At 42.1% G+C, this 17,186-nt stretch overlaps 1 protein-coding gene across 43 annotated transcripts in view; it reads left to right on the top strand.

The window, feature by feature from the left end:
• The window catches only part of LOC122809254 (titin-like), a 3,339,665-nt gene that overhangs the window by 2,837,870 nt on the left and 484,609 nt on the right, over positions 1–17,186 (top strand). For all 43 annotated transcript variants that reach the window (XM_044080625.1, XM_044080596.1, XM_044080621.1 and 40 more), the window contains one exon: positions 10,942–10,980. In XM_044080625.1, the coding sequence (XP_043936560.1) occupies positions 10,942–10,980 (39 nt within the window). The remainder of the gene's footprint in view (positions 1–10,941; positions 10,981–17,186) is intronic.

Raw genomic sequence — 17,186 nt, 5'->3', positions numbered from 1 at the left:
TTACCCTGCTCTTTTATCTTAGTTTTTATTGTACATGATCAGAAATAGTTATTGAATTTGTGTCAAAATTTTCAGTTAAATGCAGATGTTCCTGTGAAATATTTCTATCTAGTGTACCCGGTTATTGTACCTGAATAATATGTAAATTCTGTCTGAGTTCCTACTGTTGAATCTTCATCTTCCATACCAAATATTTTCATACATTTCTTCAGAAATTTACCCATTTATTGTGTTGTCTCTTCTAGGTCCCCCGATATATCATCACTATTGCAAATCAAATTCCAGTCCTCACAATAAATAATATTCCCGGCTGAAAGCTGATTACTTCTCCCCAGATGTTCTTAATCTCCGTAATAGCAGTTTTATGTGGAATATAAATACTGTTATTGTACTCCTGCTCCCATGCCACTAGCCCCTTACTACCACAAATCTACCATTAATCTCTTTTTTCCTCATCTATTATTGGAGCCCCTCTGGCAACTAGTATAATTAGTCCCCTTTTCCTCTGTCCCTGATATTGTGAATGTCCTTTCTGTAATCCTCTTTGTCAAATTTACGAGCTCATTTCTTTCCAGATGTGTCTCCTGCAGCATTGATATTTGCATTCTGCATTTCTTAATGTAATTCAAAACTGATTCCTTTTTATCTGTACCTGTAAGGCCATTCATGTTGCAGGATTATATGGACAAGGATAGTGATCATGATAAAAAGCTATTGTTCCCACTTGTTATTTATGACAGTTTTTTTAATGTGTATTCCCAGCTTTTGTGTTACATGTATATGCAGGTAGCAGAGATGTCATCTTTGCCACTTGGGCAAATGGGGATATGCAGTCAGTGTATGGAGGAGGTCTAACAATCTTATGCGGGTTCATGCAGGCAATGGCAAGTCAACTAGATATGCAGCTAGTAACAGGAAATTTACTAATGTTAAATTTTACAATCTTTTCTTATGCTGGGTGACTGAGGATACTATTTTTTTAAATGGTTACTGATAGGTAATCAAGGAACATAATAAATATGATTGTGCATTAGTAACTACTAAAAAAAGAAAATGTTTTAATATGTATTGGTTTGAGCATGGATTACAGGGATTGGTAGCAGTGATGAAGGCCCACTGTGTTATCGCAGACTATCACAAGGCCCTAGGCATGTGTGCCTAGAAAACCTTATGCTAGATCCAGCTCTGTTGGTTGGGACCATAGTTATATTCCACTTCATATCTGCAGTGTTCCTGATTCAACCACAGTACTTTACAGTGATGGAAGATGTTAAAGGAACACATGGCTAAGCTAAAAATTTTAATTGGAATGGCCTGCCCCATTTCAGTGAAGACATGTTCTCACTTAAGGTCACTGTGAGAAGAAGATGCTGTAAGAAGCACGTTTCCATGGAAGTTGGGTGCATTATGTTCTCCAGCTTGAGAACTGAGAACCTGAACACAAATTATTGCTGTACAAGTGTGTCAGTTAGCTCACTGATAGAGTCCTCTAATGAGCAATTGAAGAGGAATACCACACACCACTTACACAGGAGTCATCTTTCGCTCCCATTTAGAACCACTATCGGTTGTCTCAGGAAATGTTGTTGACACTTCAGGCACAGATTTTCATCAGTCTCCTGAAAAATCTGACTGCAGAAGTTGCAAAAGGAGGAGGGGACCATTATTTTCAGGCTGAGTCTGTATATTCCTTAGACATAGACTCAGACATTTCCCATGAGATTGCTGTGCCTCTGGTCAAATGTTCCATGACTTCAGTATCCTTTGTGACTGTCATTCCCATCACCTCAGTGATCCTTCATCTGTCGTGGAGGTGTCTACACCCAGAAGAGGACGTCCTCAGGAGCTTGGCATTCACAGCAGCAATGATTAGGCTGTGGAAGTTGATTACATCATGTCAGCTTTTATCCAGTGGTGTGGTACACCCACTGCTACTCCTGGTAGAGGCAGCACCTATGAGCAACCTTCTACCATGCATGCTTGGACCTTGGTCACCAGATCAATATGCAGAGCAGCACCTCCTACTGAGGCTAATTTCCAGCAGATGTATTGTCTTATACCACCACATTCAACAGTGCATCACAGACAGACGCTTCCTGACAGAGGGCCATTGCTGCATCTTTCCTGTTATGCCCCCCTCACAATCCCTGTACTTGCACACCTGCACTATTTCTCCTACATCTCCTCTGCATCACATTGTGGAAGGCACTCACTCATGTGCTCCCTTACCCAGCTTTGCAGGTGATGATAACTGTGCCTTGATCTTTGTGCATTATTTGTGTTGCCGCTGTCTGATGCATATTGTGGCCAGCCATTGCATGGGTGAGCATAGTCAGGTATTTGAATTGCATGCATTAGCTTTAATGTAGTATATCTGCTTCACTAAGCTTTCCTATGGCTTGAGTGAGCTGCTGCCTCTTTTCCAGTGCCACAGCATACGGTGCCCACCTCCTTCTGGCATAGCCATCATCTGCAGCCTCCCATGGACTCCTTACCTGGCTCTACCTCCATGTCTAATATGCTGTGAAATTCTCCTCCTGAAACTGGGCCCCATTGCTGTGTCTGCAACCTCAGTATCCTAGTGTTTAACATTGCACATATTGCAAATATTATGCACGGCTGCTGGGATCATACTGGAGGACACTGCCTGACAAATCCAGCCAGTGAAATCATGTCATCAGCAGCCCAAACACATGCTCTGTAATATTCCTGGTTTGTGAATGTGCAGTATTTTGCCCCTTGTCTGTTTTTCATTCTTTGGATTTCTGATGGGTGTCACCAGCCAGGTTTCCAGGGCATATCCAGAATTGCCAATATGAAGGCCCTGGAAACCTGGCTGGTGACCAGGTCATAGGTGTGTGCTATATGTGGTAGTTGTGGAAACTGGATGGGTTGTCTGCAAACAGAATATAGTTTTATACCCTGTGCATTACAGATAAACTGTTAGGTGATGGAGTGATACCCTTTGTAGTTCACATACCTTCATCCCAGTTCACCAGATGGGGGCCTTTATTTCAATGCGAGTATAGTCTATGGCTCCCAGTACCTTAGGGAAATGGGCTTCACCATGGAAGGTCCTTCTCTTTCCTGCATGATAACAATGAAACCACATATGCAGTCTAACATGCTGAGCAGGAAATCGATGGAGTGTTCTTGAGGCAGATGCCCAAGATACCCCCCACCACCACCACCACCATTGTATCTTCATGTTGCTGAAAGGCCCCTGTAGATATTCTACCTACATAATGTCATACATACCTTAGTGTCCACTTGGATAGGTAGTCATCGAATCTCATGGGGCTCCAGATGAGGCCAACAGATGTCTATAGTTCCTGCATTGTTTCCCTGTCAACTCGACAAAAGTTTACAGTGTCAGTGTCGTGGAGTGATGATTAATTAAAATTGGTCAGATGACACTGTTCATCGACACTCATCTGTGCAGCCTTTGGCTGCAGTTAGAGCATGTTGGAAATGTGCAGTAATATGGCAGCAGCCCCTAATATTTTTTTGCAATTCTCTCCACTTGAACACTGGGAATCCGTAGTGTTCATTTCCATGGTGTGCGCTGCTCCACAGCACGTCATTTATACATTTTTAATCACTTTGCCATCTTATTTTACCTCGTTTGCATATGCCCAGCCACTCATTGTAGTAATATTCCTCAGTACCATCTCATTATATGACCATTAGCATATAATGTACCCAGCGTTGCTGCTCCACAGTTACCAGTAGCAGAACATGTGACTCTGAATCCCACTTAACCCGCATGTGGCCACTCATCTTGATAATTCACTTACTGAAGTGTGGTTATGTTTTCTCAATCCCAGTAAAAGTCTGAAAGTATAATCTGAGCAGAGTGCATACTTCTGACCCTTTTTTAATTTCTCCAAACCTTCTGGGTTTCTACTACCATGACGGGAATGGACCCTTCCTAAGTCAAAATATGATTAAAGTTCATGAAAGTAGTATTGTTTCAGTCTTTCATGTCAGCCAGAAGTTCTCTTTGCAGCACCCACAGTGGGCACAGTAATGGCTCCTCCTGCAGTTCGCATGGGGTTACATGTATTTGTAACTGATGTAAATATGACTGTAGATTCTTTTTTATAAGACCTATTGCTTCTACTACTATTGAAACTGTCTGGTATCTTTCTTCCACGTTGCTCTTGCTTCTGTCTGCAGATCCTGATATTTTATAACTTTGTATGCAAGACACTAGTCACTGGGTGTGTCGATTTCAATGATCAATGCTACTTTTGCCTTCTTGTCAAGGACCACTATATCTGGTTTTCTAGCGTCTGTCTTTTGAATTGTTGGTAATGGGTGATCCCATGTGATGTAAACTTCATAATTTTCTGTGATGCTTTGTGGCTCATGATGTCCTTCATGGATGCATCTGCAGTCATAACAAATGGGTTGTCCTGTCGTCAGGCAGCCCTTCGGTCGGCCGGATTCCAAAGTCTGGGTCCGTCTTCGGCTGATGTTGCACTTCACCCGACGTCATCTCTGCTGGTCTTCGGGTTTAAAGGCATCAGCCGATGCCATTTTCCTCAGTCTTTCTTGCCGCGTGGCGCCCGAAGCAGAAGCTGTTCGCAAGTGCCGGTCGGTCAGATCCAGAGATTACTACTACCGAATACTACTTCGAAGACTTCTAAAAAGCTAAGTACCCCGTTGGGGACTCTTTCTTGCCTCAGCCGATGTCAGAAAAAGTCAATAACTGTTTAACTTGTGGGAAACAAATACCTCATAAAGATTTCCACTCTTACTGTCTGCCTTGCTTAGGCCCAGACCACGACGTAGCAGCCTGTTCGGCCTGTGCTTCCTTCAACCGACGAACTCTTAGGCGTCGGTCGGAGTTTGCTGAACAGTTTTTCGGCTCAGATTTTGCGTACATTATGCCGTCGGATCCTCCGACTACCCAAATTGTTAAAAACGCAAAGAAAAAGACCGACACTCGCGGTCCGCGGTTTCGGCCGAAACCACGGTTAAGCAAGCCGCGAGTGTCTCGGTTTCCGGCGAAACCGAGAAAACCGGTCAATCTTCACGCGAATCCATGACTACTACTGAGGCTCCTGCTACCTTAGTTGAATCGGCCTCAGAAATTTTGCCTACAACTGTGGTTCCTAGTGATTTATCAGACACCATCCCTTTGGATGTCTCTACCCCAGCACGTGGTGCTGCTAGGCCTCCTGCAGCCATGTCTATTAAGGCCTTTGCCAGGGCTAAAGCAGCCAAATCTGTTAAATCAGTGCCTGTTAAGCCCCCCTCACACAGGCCCACTTCAAGTTCACAAATGCTTACTCTGGCAGAAGATTTAATATCCTTAATTAGGGGATCCCAATCTCACCCAGACAGGGCCTCTCAGCCCCCAGAAAAGAGACCTAGAGCAGAGCCCGCCGAGCCAGTGTCCTCTGATGATTCTGCGGATGACTCAGACATTACAGACCAGCCAGAGGCTCCTTTTTCTACTTATGAAGATTCCGATGCTGAAGAATCCATTCCAGCTGCCTCTCCACCAGAGGAATTTTCCTTTGGGGAAACCTTACATGCCATGAGAGAACAATTCCAATGGCAGGGACAAGATTTCTCCGATTCAAGGAAAAGGCTTAGGACTTTTCTGCACTTACCACAACATAGGCCCTTAGCTATACCTCCTGTACTGCCTGTTGTGGATGATGCATTTAATGATGTTTGCACTGCTCCTGATTCTTTACCTCCAGCCCCTGCCAAACCAGATAGATTTTACAGGGTGCCAGACACTCATCACCACCTATACAAGGCCCCACTTGCAGATCCCGAAACTATATCCCAGGGGCCTAAGGCAGTAGCCTCGACCACAGCAAAAACCCTATTCCTTCTGAAAGGGAATCCAGGTCCTTAGAGATGGGGAAAAAGTTTACACCTCTGCTACTCTCTCAGCTAGAGCTTTAAACTGTCAGTTTCATATGATCCAATACCAAGAGTTTATGCTTGATCAGTTAACTAAAAACTGTCCTCTGATGAATCCTTAGATAAGAAATATGTATTAGAAATGGTGAATAACATCCAACAGGTTAGTAACCATTCCTTAAAATGTGGCTATGATGCACTGGAGGCTTCATTTAGATCAGCCATGACTGGCACAGTGATAAGAAGGCATGCATGGTTGAAAGAACAGGTCTTACCGGATCATGTTAAAGCAAAGCTGTTAGATGCTCCTATGGATAAGGCCATCTATTTGGTACACCTGCCCAGCAAGTAATGAAGAAAATGGAAGAAAAGGCAAAATCTGTACAAACAGTTAAAGATTTCTTACAGGTTCAGCCCCCAAGGTTTAGCAGGAACTGGCCTGCCAGAAATTGGTCCTTTCCAGACTCCACAAAATCCCAAAGGGGCAGGAATAGACGCTGTAGAGGCAGAAATCAATCCAGAGGAGGTGCCTACAGAGGACGACAGTGGCAAGGCAATAACCGAGGCACAGACACAACCACTGCCACTGCAACAGGACAATCACAGTGACTTGGCTCTGACACCGCCTACCAGGGAGCAAATAGCAGCACCTTTAGGCGGAAAGTTAGCCTTATTTTCGAAAAATTGGCACTATATCACAAAAGACAAGTGGATTTTGCAAACCATAGACCAAGGCTACCGGTTCCACTTCCACACCTTACCAGTAAAAAGAGGAATGCCAAACCTACCTCCAAATCAAAAAATAGAAGCTCTACAGCAGATAGCGAAATTAACAAGGATGAGAGCTGTGGAAAGAGTACCAATAACAGAACAGGGCAAAGGATTCTACTCCAGACTCTTCCTAGTACCAAGAAAAGAGAAAAGTTGGAGACCTATTCTCGACCTGTCCATCTTAAACACATACATCATTGTCCCAAAATTCAAAATGCTGACCCTACAGCAACTTCTTCCCATGCTGGGCAAGGCGTGTTGGCTGGTAACTCTAGATCTCAAGGAGGCATACCTGCACGTCCCCATTCGACCAAATTGCAGAAGATACCTCAGATTTCTTGCAGGATCAGAGCATTATCAATTCTCAGCATTGCCCTTTGGCTTATCTACTGCGCCCAGAGTATTCACAAAATGCCTGGCATCAGTAATCGCTCACTGCAGACTACAGGGAATCCAAATTTATCCATACCTGGACGACTGCCTGTTACAAGCGGACAACAAAAGCAAGCTGACAACAGATTTATAAAGGGTCATTTACTTGCTACAAGCCCTGGGATGCACAGTCAATTTACAAAAGTCAAGGCTGATACCATCCCAAACAAGAACATTCTTGGGCTGAATTGGACACAGTAAAACAAATGGCATTCCTAACTGCAGAAAAACAAAAAGAACTCCCTCTTTACTTCTTGGCATTAACAAAGCAGAACAAACTAACAGCAAGAAAAGTTCTGCAGGCCTTGGGCTTCATGGCATCATGCATAATCTTGGTCCCACATGCCAGACTGCATATGAGAAAGCTACAGTGGTACCTAAAGAATTTATGGTCTCAGCACAGGCACAGCTTAGAAACAGAAATCCCACTAATCCCATGCCTAAAACAGGAGTTCCTATGGTGGTCTCAAGCATGCCAGTCAAACCCAGGCTTACCCTTCCACAACTTTCAAGCAAGCCAAACCATCACAACGGACGCCTCAGACCTAGGATGGGGGCGCACATGCTGGACAAATGCATACAAGGATTGTGGACTCAAGACCAGCTGCACCTGCACATAAACCAAAAGAATTGCTGGCAGTAAAACTGGCAATCCAAAAGTTCAGACCATTCCTCAAAGAAGGCCATTTGATGATAAGGACAGACAACACCACAGTCATGTGGTACATCAACAAACAGGGAGGCACTCATTCATACCCCTATGCAGAATGACTTTAGACCTTTGGAATCTGGCTCTCAGCTACAACATCCAGTTACAGGCAATATTTGTGCCGGAAAAGAGAACACCCTAGCAGACATGTTAAGCAGAACCACCTCGGATGCTCACGAATGGATGCTACACCCGGACATCTTCAAGGCCATCACAAAGAAATGGGGAATGCCACAAATAGATCTATTCGCATCCCCACTCAATCACCAGCTCAAGAAATTCTGCACAAGGACATTCCACCCACTTGCATGGAAGGTGGACTCTCTATCCTTCAGCTGGAAAGGCCTGACAGCATATGCATTTCCACCTCTTCCCTTGATGCACAAGGTACTACTGAAAATCAAAGAGGAACGTCCAAGGATAATCCTCATAGCTGCGAATTGGCCAAGACAACACTGGTACCCATTGCTGAGGAGCATCTCTCGGGAGAGAATGTGGTCAATACCCTGATGCCTTTGATGTTAACTCAGAACAACTACAACATCATGCATCCAAACCTAAAAACCTTGCAACTGACTGCCTGGAACATCACATAGCAGCAACTAACCCAGACCTTTCCCAAAGGGTTAAAGACATTATCCTTGAAGCCCGCAGACCTTCAACAAGAAGGAACTATGCAGGAAAATGGAAAAGGTTTGTCATTTGGAGTACTGAAAGAGGAAAAGATGTGTCGAACATAGATATTGCTAACATTCTGGAGTACTTGGCAGAGCTTCTACATACAGGCCTGTCCTATTCCTCCATCAAGATACATGCATCAGCTATTTCAGCAGAATACAGCTTCGATCCACCTGTCTTTTCGCATCCTCTACTCAGGCAGTTCCTCAGAGGGATCAAGAATGTAAAACCTCCTAGGAAACCACCATTACCAGCATGGGACTTGAACTTTGTGCTAGAAAAGTTGACACTCCCTCCGTTTGAACCAGCAGCAACAGCAGATCTGCAACACCTGTCATGGAAAACTGCTTTCCTACTGGCAATTACCTCAGCAAGGAGGGTTTCGGAACTACAGGCCTTAATGGCAGTGCAATCCTTCCATCAAGATAGGGTGTCCATGAGAACTAATCCTACATTTATGCCTAAGGTGGTATCCAGAGTGTCTTTAAACCAGGCAATCCACCTACCTACCTTCTTTCCCAATCCACAGAACAGGGGGGAAAGACTGCTGCATACCTTGGATGTACATAGGCAGTTACGCTACTACCTGGACAGAACCAAAAGTAACAGAAAAACTGACCAGCTTTTAGTAGCCTATGCAACAGGAAGGGAAGGAAAAGCAATTTCCAAACAGACAATCTCCAAATGGATAGGAAATTGCATAAGATTCTGTTACTCCTACCATGGAAAACCAACTCCACAGAACATAAGACCTCATTCTACAAGGGCTACAGCCACTACCACAGCTTTCTTACGAGGAGTGGCAACCAAGGACATTATTGAGGCGGCTACTTGGACCTCCGTGCATACATTTGCCAAGCATTATAATTTACCTCTATACTCTAGATCCCGAGCAGGGTTTGCCACTGCTGTACTGCAAGGGATCCTAACTACACCATAATTTTTCTTCCTCCACCCCTAGTTTGGCTATGGTATTCTACCCATTTGTTATGACTGCAGATGCATCCATGAAGGACATAGTACAGTTTTGTACCTACCATAAATGTAGATGTCTGAACTGGATAGCATCTGCAGTCAGGATTACCCACCCTCCTTCCCCTCTGTGGTACTCCTAGGGTATTTTCCATCCTAATAGCTAGCTGGGGGGGGAGTCTCTTATGGTGTATTTGTTTGTATATATGTACATACATGCTTATTTTTTGTGTTTGCCTTCTACTTTTTTGGAAACATTGGCATTTATCCAAAATTTAGCCTTCCAAGAGGGCAACTGGCATCTGGGGCAAGAAACCCTGAGGAAAATGGCGTCGGCTGATGCCTTTATACCCGAAGACCAGCAGAGATGACGTCGGGTGAAGTGCGACATCAGCCGAAGCCGGACCCAGACTTTGGAATCCGGCCGACCGAAGGGCTGCCTGACGACAGGACAACCCATTTGTTATGACTGCAGATGCTATCCAGTTCGGACATCTACATTTATGGTAGGTACAAAACTGTACTTTTCCAGTGTTTTTCAACCACTTCAGTACCATAATGTTTGCACAATCCCCAGTGCAATAGTCTTGCCATATTCTTATACCTTTCAATATAAAGTCCTTCTGCCGTTAGTATCTCACAACCAGCAATGGGGTGTGTGACTGTTTCCAATTCAGTTTTACAAAACCTACATTTGTCTGTTTCTCCCACATGTTCACTGGGCTTTGTAAACCAGCGTGTACACAGCTCACTGTCTTGGGCCACCAATATTAACCTTTCATCTCTTGGTTTGAATTTGCTTCTTCTTAATCATTCCTGATCAACATGAGGCTCTTCCATAAGTTTTCTGTACTTGCAGCTATATTTATGCATTTTCCACATTTCTTGCCTTCTCATCTGGTCCTTCACCTTATATTCTGACCTTTAGTTTGTGCTGTTTGATGTACCATCAGGTTATGGCATAAAACTAGTATGTGTGTGAATAGTTAAGAGTTGTTGATGTGTATGAAGTTTACTTGGGATATTAAAAACTAAACTGTTCCTTTATATTTTCCTAGCCATAGCACTGATGAGACAAAGTAGATCAACCATGTTTTTGCTTGGTCTTTGTTTTCATAGCAGAAGTTATGCTGTGTTCTATTATTTCATGAAGTATTCCTTGTCATGTTATGGTACTTAGTGGAAGCTGAAGCATAATCCAGGGTATTAAAAATACTTAGCAGCAATAATAGTTACTGTATTAACTATATTTTATACAGTTATTTCATTTTGTGGGTAAAGATGTTCAATATACAGTTTTTTTTCCAGATCTGCATGCTTATGTTTTGTACAGGATACAAAAAAATCAGTTTCCTAAGCAACAGGGCAAATTGTTTTCTGTGCCTTTATGTAACACTAAGACAGTTTATCTTTCCTTTGTTTGCATGTGTCCACATTGGTTTCTCACAGGTCACATGAGTTAAGATTAATACATGCATTTATGTCATTTACAGCCTTACATGTGAGCCGCAGAGTGGGACGACCCAGAAAAGGTAAGTGCTGTCAAAGTAATCCTAATTCAGTATTGTGCAGTAGGATGAGCAGATTTTTTTAAGTACTAATCTGCAGTTCATAGACTACTGCATGGTACACCAAATGTTGCTGTGTCATTTTGAAAGCACCACGGATTGTCTTAGTAGATGCCCTAACAATGCTGCTTGCACTGGCTGCAGGTGTCACTGCATTGACACTGTGTTTAGTAAGGTTGTCACCGGCATTACTCATCTGGGTTGCCTGTTGCAAGTCTTACTGCCAGCATTGCTTGATCTCCTGCCTGTAGTATGTTTACTCATAAGGTCTACCCATCAGAAGTCTTCTAAGGTGCATGACCACAGCCTATAAAGCATAGGCTCAAAGCCCTATGGCGCAGGCTGTGACTTGGATCTTGACATAGGTGCAGTTCTCCCATGTGACTTTAACTGGAAGAAGTCAGCTCTGCTCCTCAGGCAGAAGAGTGTCTTTATTTTAAAAAAACTGAATTATAATGCATGCTGGTCCTTTCTGCCCAATGAGAGCACTCAGGAGCCTATGACGTTGGTTGGTATAAGGAGATCACTGAGGTGCCCATGTCTATGGATCTACTTCTGTTTATCAAAATCCCACTTAGTTGAATGACGAGACGACATTGCCGAAATTTTACTTTAATGGACACCCAGATCACCATAATTTAACCCCAGGAAACTAACCACATGACCACCAACACTTTAAAACAAAACAAAGCAAATCAAACCCACACAAGTGGGGGGCTTTGCCCCCCACAACCCCCCTACCTAAATGTACCAACTCCGAGATCGCACGGTAGTGGAGAAAAGGGAAAAGTTCACCATGGTGGCCAAGTGGTTAATTTCCTGGAGTTAAATTACTGTGATCCGGGTGTTACATTAAATTTTCAGCAACGTTGTCTTGTCATTTTGTACTTTGAATAAGTGGGAATTTGGGAAATAGAAGTAGACCCTTATATAAGTATATTTTATATATATATATATATATATATATATATATATATATATATATATATATATATATTATTGTGTTCTGCTTCAAAACCATTAAAATGAACTTTCTTAAGTAACTGTCATTGATGTTTGGGATATTAAACACATCGTGATATTTTACAACCTCAAAAGGGGTTGTGTATTACTTATGGATAGAAAGGGGCTCCTAATGTAGTTCGTTTGAATGAGTGTTTACTCTGTCAGCAGTGTCAGTGAAACAATATCCATAAAAAAAAACTGATCAGCATTCTCCATTTCTTTCCTGCTGCTGTGATGGCTTGAGGTCATCTAAAATTCTTCTTACTTTTTGAGGATCTGACATTGTGTCATACTATGTAGGCTGGCTGTTGGGATATTTTCCCTTCTTTCTGATACTCTCCTCTGAAGCTTACACATTTGGAGGCAAGTGTATCCTGCATTTGTGCACATTGTGACTCCATATACAAGCTGCAGTAAGAGAGACCCCAGCTTTTGAGCTTGCTGATTCTTTTCTGCTACTCTGTCAGTATTTATCATGGAAAAGTTCTTGTACTTAATGCCTAAAGCAGCAAAGCCAATAAAATATTCATGCAGTTGTCATATCATGAGGAAAAATCAACACTTGTGTGTATTATTTAGGAGAAGAGCAGGATGTGACGTTTTTGCCACAACTCTAAATATTTCATCCCACCTACCCAAAGATGCAGGATGGGGGAGCTACATGCATACCTCACTGTAGAAGGATGGTAGTGATAGAGTGCACCCCAATATGGTTATCAGGGTGATCTTTCACAGCTACAGGCCTGTGGAAGAGCACTGCCAAAACTGAAGTGAGTGGAGGTGAGCCTTCCCCGAGACAGTGACTCTGAGGTGCCTGTGTGTCATGTCCTCACCCTTGACTAGCAAGAGCTCGAGTCCACATTAACCTTCTGCTTTTGCAGATGATAGGGGGGATAGTAGAATATGCACCGTCATGCAGACAGTCTGTGGGATGTGTTCTGGTGCTAGTTTAAATACTCCCTAGCCCCTAATTGAATGGTTGGGCATGCTCATGACCAGCCTGTTTCTGGGCAGCCCCTTAGCCAGATCTCTATGTTGTACTTAAGAATGAAGACATTTCTCACTTGACCAGAGTAATGAAGGCTTCCATTTCAGGCCATTGACTTCAGACAGTTGTTTGAGGTTTGATGAAATCCACTGCAGGCCTTTTCATCCCTACGCAGATGGTGGCATATCCTTTCTTATGTGTCAGTACTCAGTCAGATTACACTGAGCATGTGCTTGTCACATGGTTGACCACACTGACAACAGATGTCTGCAAGCATACCTGGTATGGACCTATAAAGAACAGTTTTTTTCTCCCCCTCTGCCTCCAGGGAGGAGTCGGAGGATCTGGAAACCACTGTCTCTGATACAGATAAAGATCGTATCATCCCCCCCCCAAACATCTCAAATTTTTCACATGCACAACTTGCTGCTTCTCAGTCTGTTTATAGATATCAGTAGATAATGGGTACTGGGCCTCACTTAAGCTTTATTCCAATTTGTTAACCCTGTTTTTTCCTGTACATGGTTCTGTATACCTCCTCCTTAGCCGTTTCCTTCTCTCTAACTACTGTTCATTATGCCCCTTTATAGGCCCTTGGAGTATATTATCCCCACCCCTGGGTTTATCTGGTATGAAAATGTGAATGATTCTGCCACTATATTGATGTGCTTGTTTTTGTTAAACGAGGATCAAGTCTTCATAACACTGACCCAGCCCTTTTTTTTTTTTTTTTCAAACTTAGAAGTATTGCTTCTGTCAAGGCAAGGAGAAACCCTCATTTCAATCATGTTGATAGTGTAGTAGTTTGTAGGCCTATTCCTTCCTTTCAAGTTATGTGAATAAACATTTGCAAAAGAAAGTAGAGGAGGAGGAGTTCTGGGTCATCCTTCCCCGATGCCTTAACAGAAAACAAACCCTACTGTGAACAGTCATAAATCTTCAGTTACGCTCTTTAGAACCCCTTAGAGGTTGCAGTCAGTACCCTACACCTACCATTACAGATCCTTTAGAACCTTCAGTACCTTGCACCATTCAGCAAAAGTAGCTAAGGATAATTCTTAACCAACAACGTTCTTTTAGCACTCACACAGAACTACAGATTGACAAGGTCATGGATACTGATTGTCATGCTTGCTGACTAAAGAGGTGGATAATGCTCTAGCCAAAAAAATCTTCATACTCATATTAGAGCACTCCATACCTCTTATCTCTAGCCACTCTTAAAATGTCAACTCCCTACAAATTGCAGAAAAGAAAAATATGTAGCCCACAGAAATTTTTATTATTTATTTATTTTATTTGCAGTTGGTTAACCAGGATAGGCCATTGGGCCTAGAAGAACCCATTTTCAATGGAGTCCTGGGGAGAAAAGCTCCAAAAACAAAACAATAATTACAAACAAAATTACAATAGAAGTTTTATTTTTGTTATAGTAAGTACAAAAGTACTAGTAAAAATTGCATTTAAGCATACAGTTTCTAAAGAAAAAAAATGACAGTGAAAGTTTAGGTTATAGTAATTACACACAAAATATTTCATTTAACAGAGACAATATCTGAGATAAAAAGTGTCAGCATTATAAATCAAGAGTAGTTATTTACACATGGAGCAGTACCTGCTAAAACCATGTATGGAGTCAAATAAGACTAAGATGAAAGATTGAGGGGTGGGAGCAGGAGCAATCCCACTGAGAAATTAGGTGTGAGTGGAGTGAGTGAGTTTTTAAAGGAAGAGAGATTTGTGGTGGTATGGATGGATGGAGGTAGGGAGTTCCATTGGTGTGCGTGTGCGAAGGACAGGAGATTGTTGCCTGAGGGACGGGTAGGTTTATGCAGTTCTACTAGGTTTTGATTGTTAGATCTTAATAGATGTTCAGGGAGGTGCATTTTGAAGGTTGAGGATAGGGAGGGACACAGGGAGGGGGAGAAGATGATTTTGTGGGCATTAGTGAGTTGGATAAAGGAGAGATAATTGGGCAGCTGTAACCAATTTAATTGATGAAGGGCTAGACAGCGATGGGTAGAAGACTTGGCTTGTGGCAAACTTTGCAATTTTGTAATAGCAAGAGGAGAGTTTTGTCGTAAGAGAGGATTTGAAGGTTTGTTAGAAGTGCAGCACCATAAAGAAGAGAAGGTATGGGATATGTGGTAGGGAGAATAAACTTAGTAGAAGGAGTAAGGTAGCGATTGTTGCAGTAGGGCATGCCAAGTTTTTGGTGGGGTTTTTTGATATTTATTTGAAGGTGATAGGTGAATTTCAGTTGGTCATCAATGATTCCTAGTAATTTAGCCTCAGATACCAATTCAAGAGATGTATTGTTATGGCTTTTGATGGAAAATGAATTCTTGTCAGCGATGGTTGTTTTTGTAGGTGTAAATAACATTAGTTTGTTTTTTGAGCTATTGAGTGCTAGGTGATTAACATCCAGTGTTCGGTGGTAGAGAAAGCTTCTTGTGTGAGCTTTATTAGTGTGGGGATGGAGGTGGCGGAACAGATAATGGTTGAATCGCTGGCATATTGGATAAGTTTTGCATTAGGGATTGAGCAATGGAAATCGTTTATAAATATATTGAAGAGGAGGGGACCCAGTATGGAACTCTGGTGGACTCCTGTGGAGGTGTCAAGGAAGGAGGAGGTAGCTGTTTTCCATTTGAGTGTTTGGTGTCTATTTGAGAGGTAACCATCAAACCATTTGAGGGTGGAGATGGTAGGTTTAGTTTAGAGAATTTAGCTTGGAGAAGGTTATGAGATATTGTATCGAAGGCCTTAGAGAGGTTGAGTAGGATGGTGGATGCTATACAGCCAGCGTCACAGGCTTTGTTAATTTCTAAGAAGGAAAGAAGGGCAGTGGTAGTACTGTGGCCAGGTCTAAATCCATGCTGTGTTGGAGTACGTAAGTGATTGTCGGTAAGGTAGGGAAGAAGATGAAGATGGATACATTTTCAAGGAGTTTAGAGATGGGGATAGGATGGCAATAAGGCGGAAGTTTGTAACATTATTATTCTTACTCCCTTTGTGCAGAGGGTATAATGAAGGCCTTTCTCCATAGTTGAGGTACATGACCTTGGATAGAACGGTTGATTAGTATGGAGATGGGTAAGGCAACGGATTCACCAGCTGTAGTTAGAAAGTGTGAGGGTATGTTATCAGGGGCATTAGAACATGGTTTTAGTTTTTGGAGGAGTTTTTTTATGGAAGGTATGAGTTTTATGGAGAAAGTAGGGGGTTGGGAGGTGGAGATATTAGGGAATTAATGGTGAGATCCAAAAAGAAAAAGAAAACTGGAAACACTCTAAAACAACAAATGTTTAATCCAAGATCAAGTTCGCAAGTAAACACTTTCACCTTCAAGGCTTCTTCAGGCGAAATAAATACTATCAATTAAACAACATAATTTAAATACATTTTAAAAAGATCACTTGCCATCTCAGTGATATTAGACATAGAGTAGTCACACATTCTCATAGTAAACACATTATAGACAAAGGTGATCAACATAGTTTTATGTTTATGATTTTAAAAGTAATTTATAGACCATTGCGGGGTGGGAATATAAAACTTTTAATTGAAAATGAAGTGATGAGGTGGATTTTAAGAATGAGAGCTTTTGTACCACCTGGTCTTAATGACAGTTTTACTTTAAAGCCTTATTTAAATATGCTGCATCAGAAAGTGTAATTAGTCGTGACCTTTTTAAGATGTATTTGAATTATGTTGTTTAATTGATAGTATTTACTGCACCTGAAGAAGCCTTGAAGGTGAAAGTGTTTACTTGTGAACTTGATCTTGGATTAAACATTAGTTGTTTGAGTGTTTCCAGTTTGTTTTTTTCTTTTTGGATCTAAGTTTGTGACTGAGAACTGGTTAACTGACTCACAGCTGTTGTTTTGGATGGAGTAATGGTGAGAGTGAGGCGAGGGGAGGTGGAGGTAGGGGGTGTAGTGTTGTTAGAGAAGGATGAGGTTAGTTTGGAAATAGAGTTGATGAAAAAAAGAGTTAAATTGCATAGCTAGATCTATGTCTAGAGAATCAGGATCTGCACACGAGTTTTCTTTTTTGCCAGGGTTAAGGAGAGTGGAGATACCACTCCAGAATTTCTGTGGATTTGTTTTATGATTATTTTGTAGTGAGATGAAATAAGTTTTTCAGTCTGTTATGACAAGCTTTTTAACTTTGT

Source organism: Protopterus annectens, chromosome 8.part0 (genome assembly GCF_019279795.1).
Source record: "Protopterus annectens isolate FY-2018-M chromosome 8.part0, PAN1.0, whole genome shotgun sequence".
Lineage (NCBI taxonomy): Eukaryota > Metazoa > Chordata > Ceratodontiformes > Protopteridae > Protopterus > Protopterus annectens.
The sequence above is the reverse complement of the archived record's forward strand: the minus strand, read 5'-3'. Positions and strand labels throughout refer to the sequence as shown.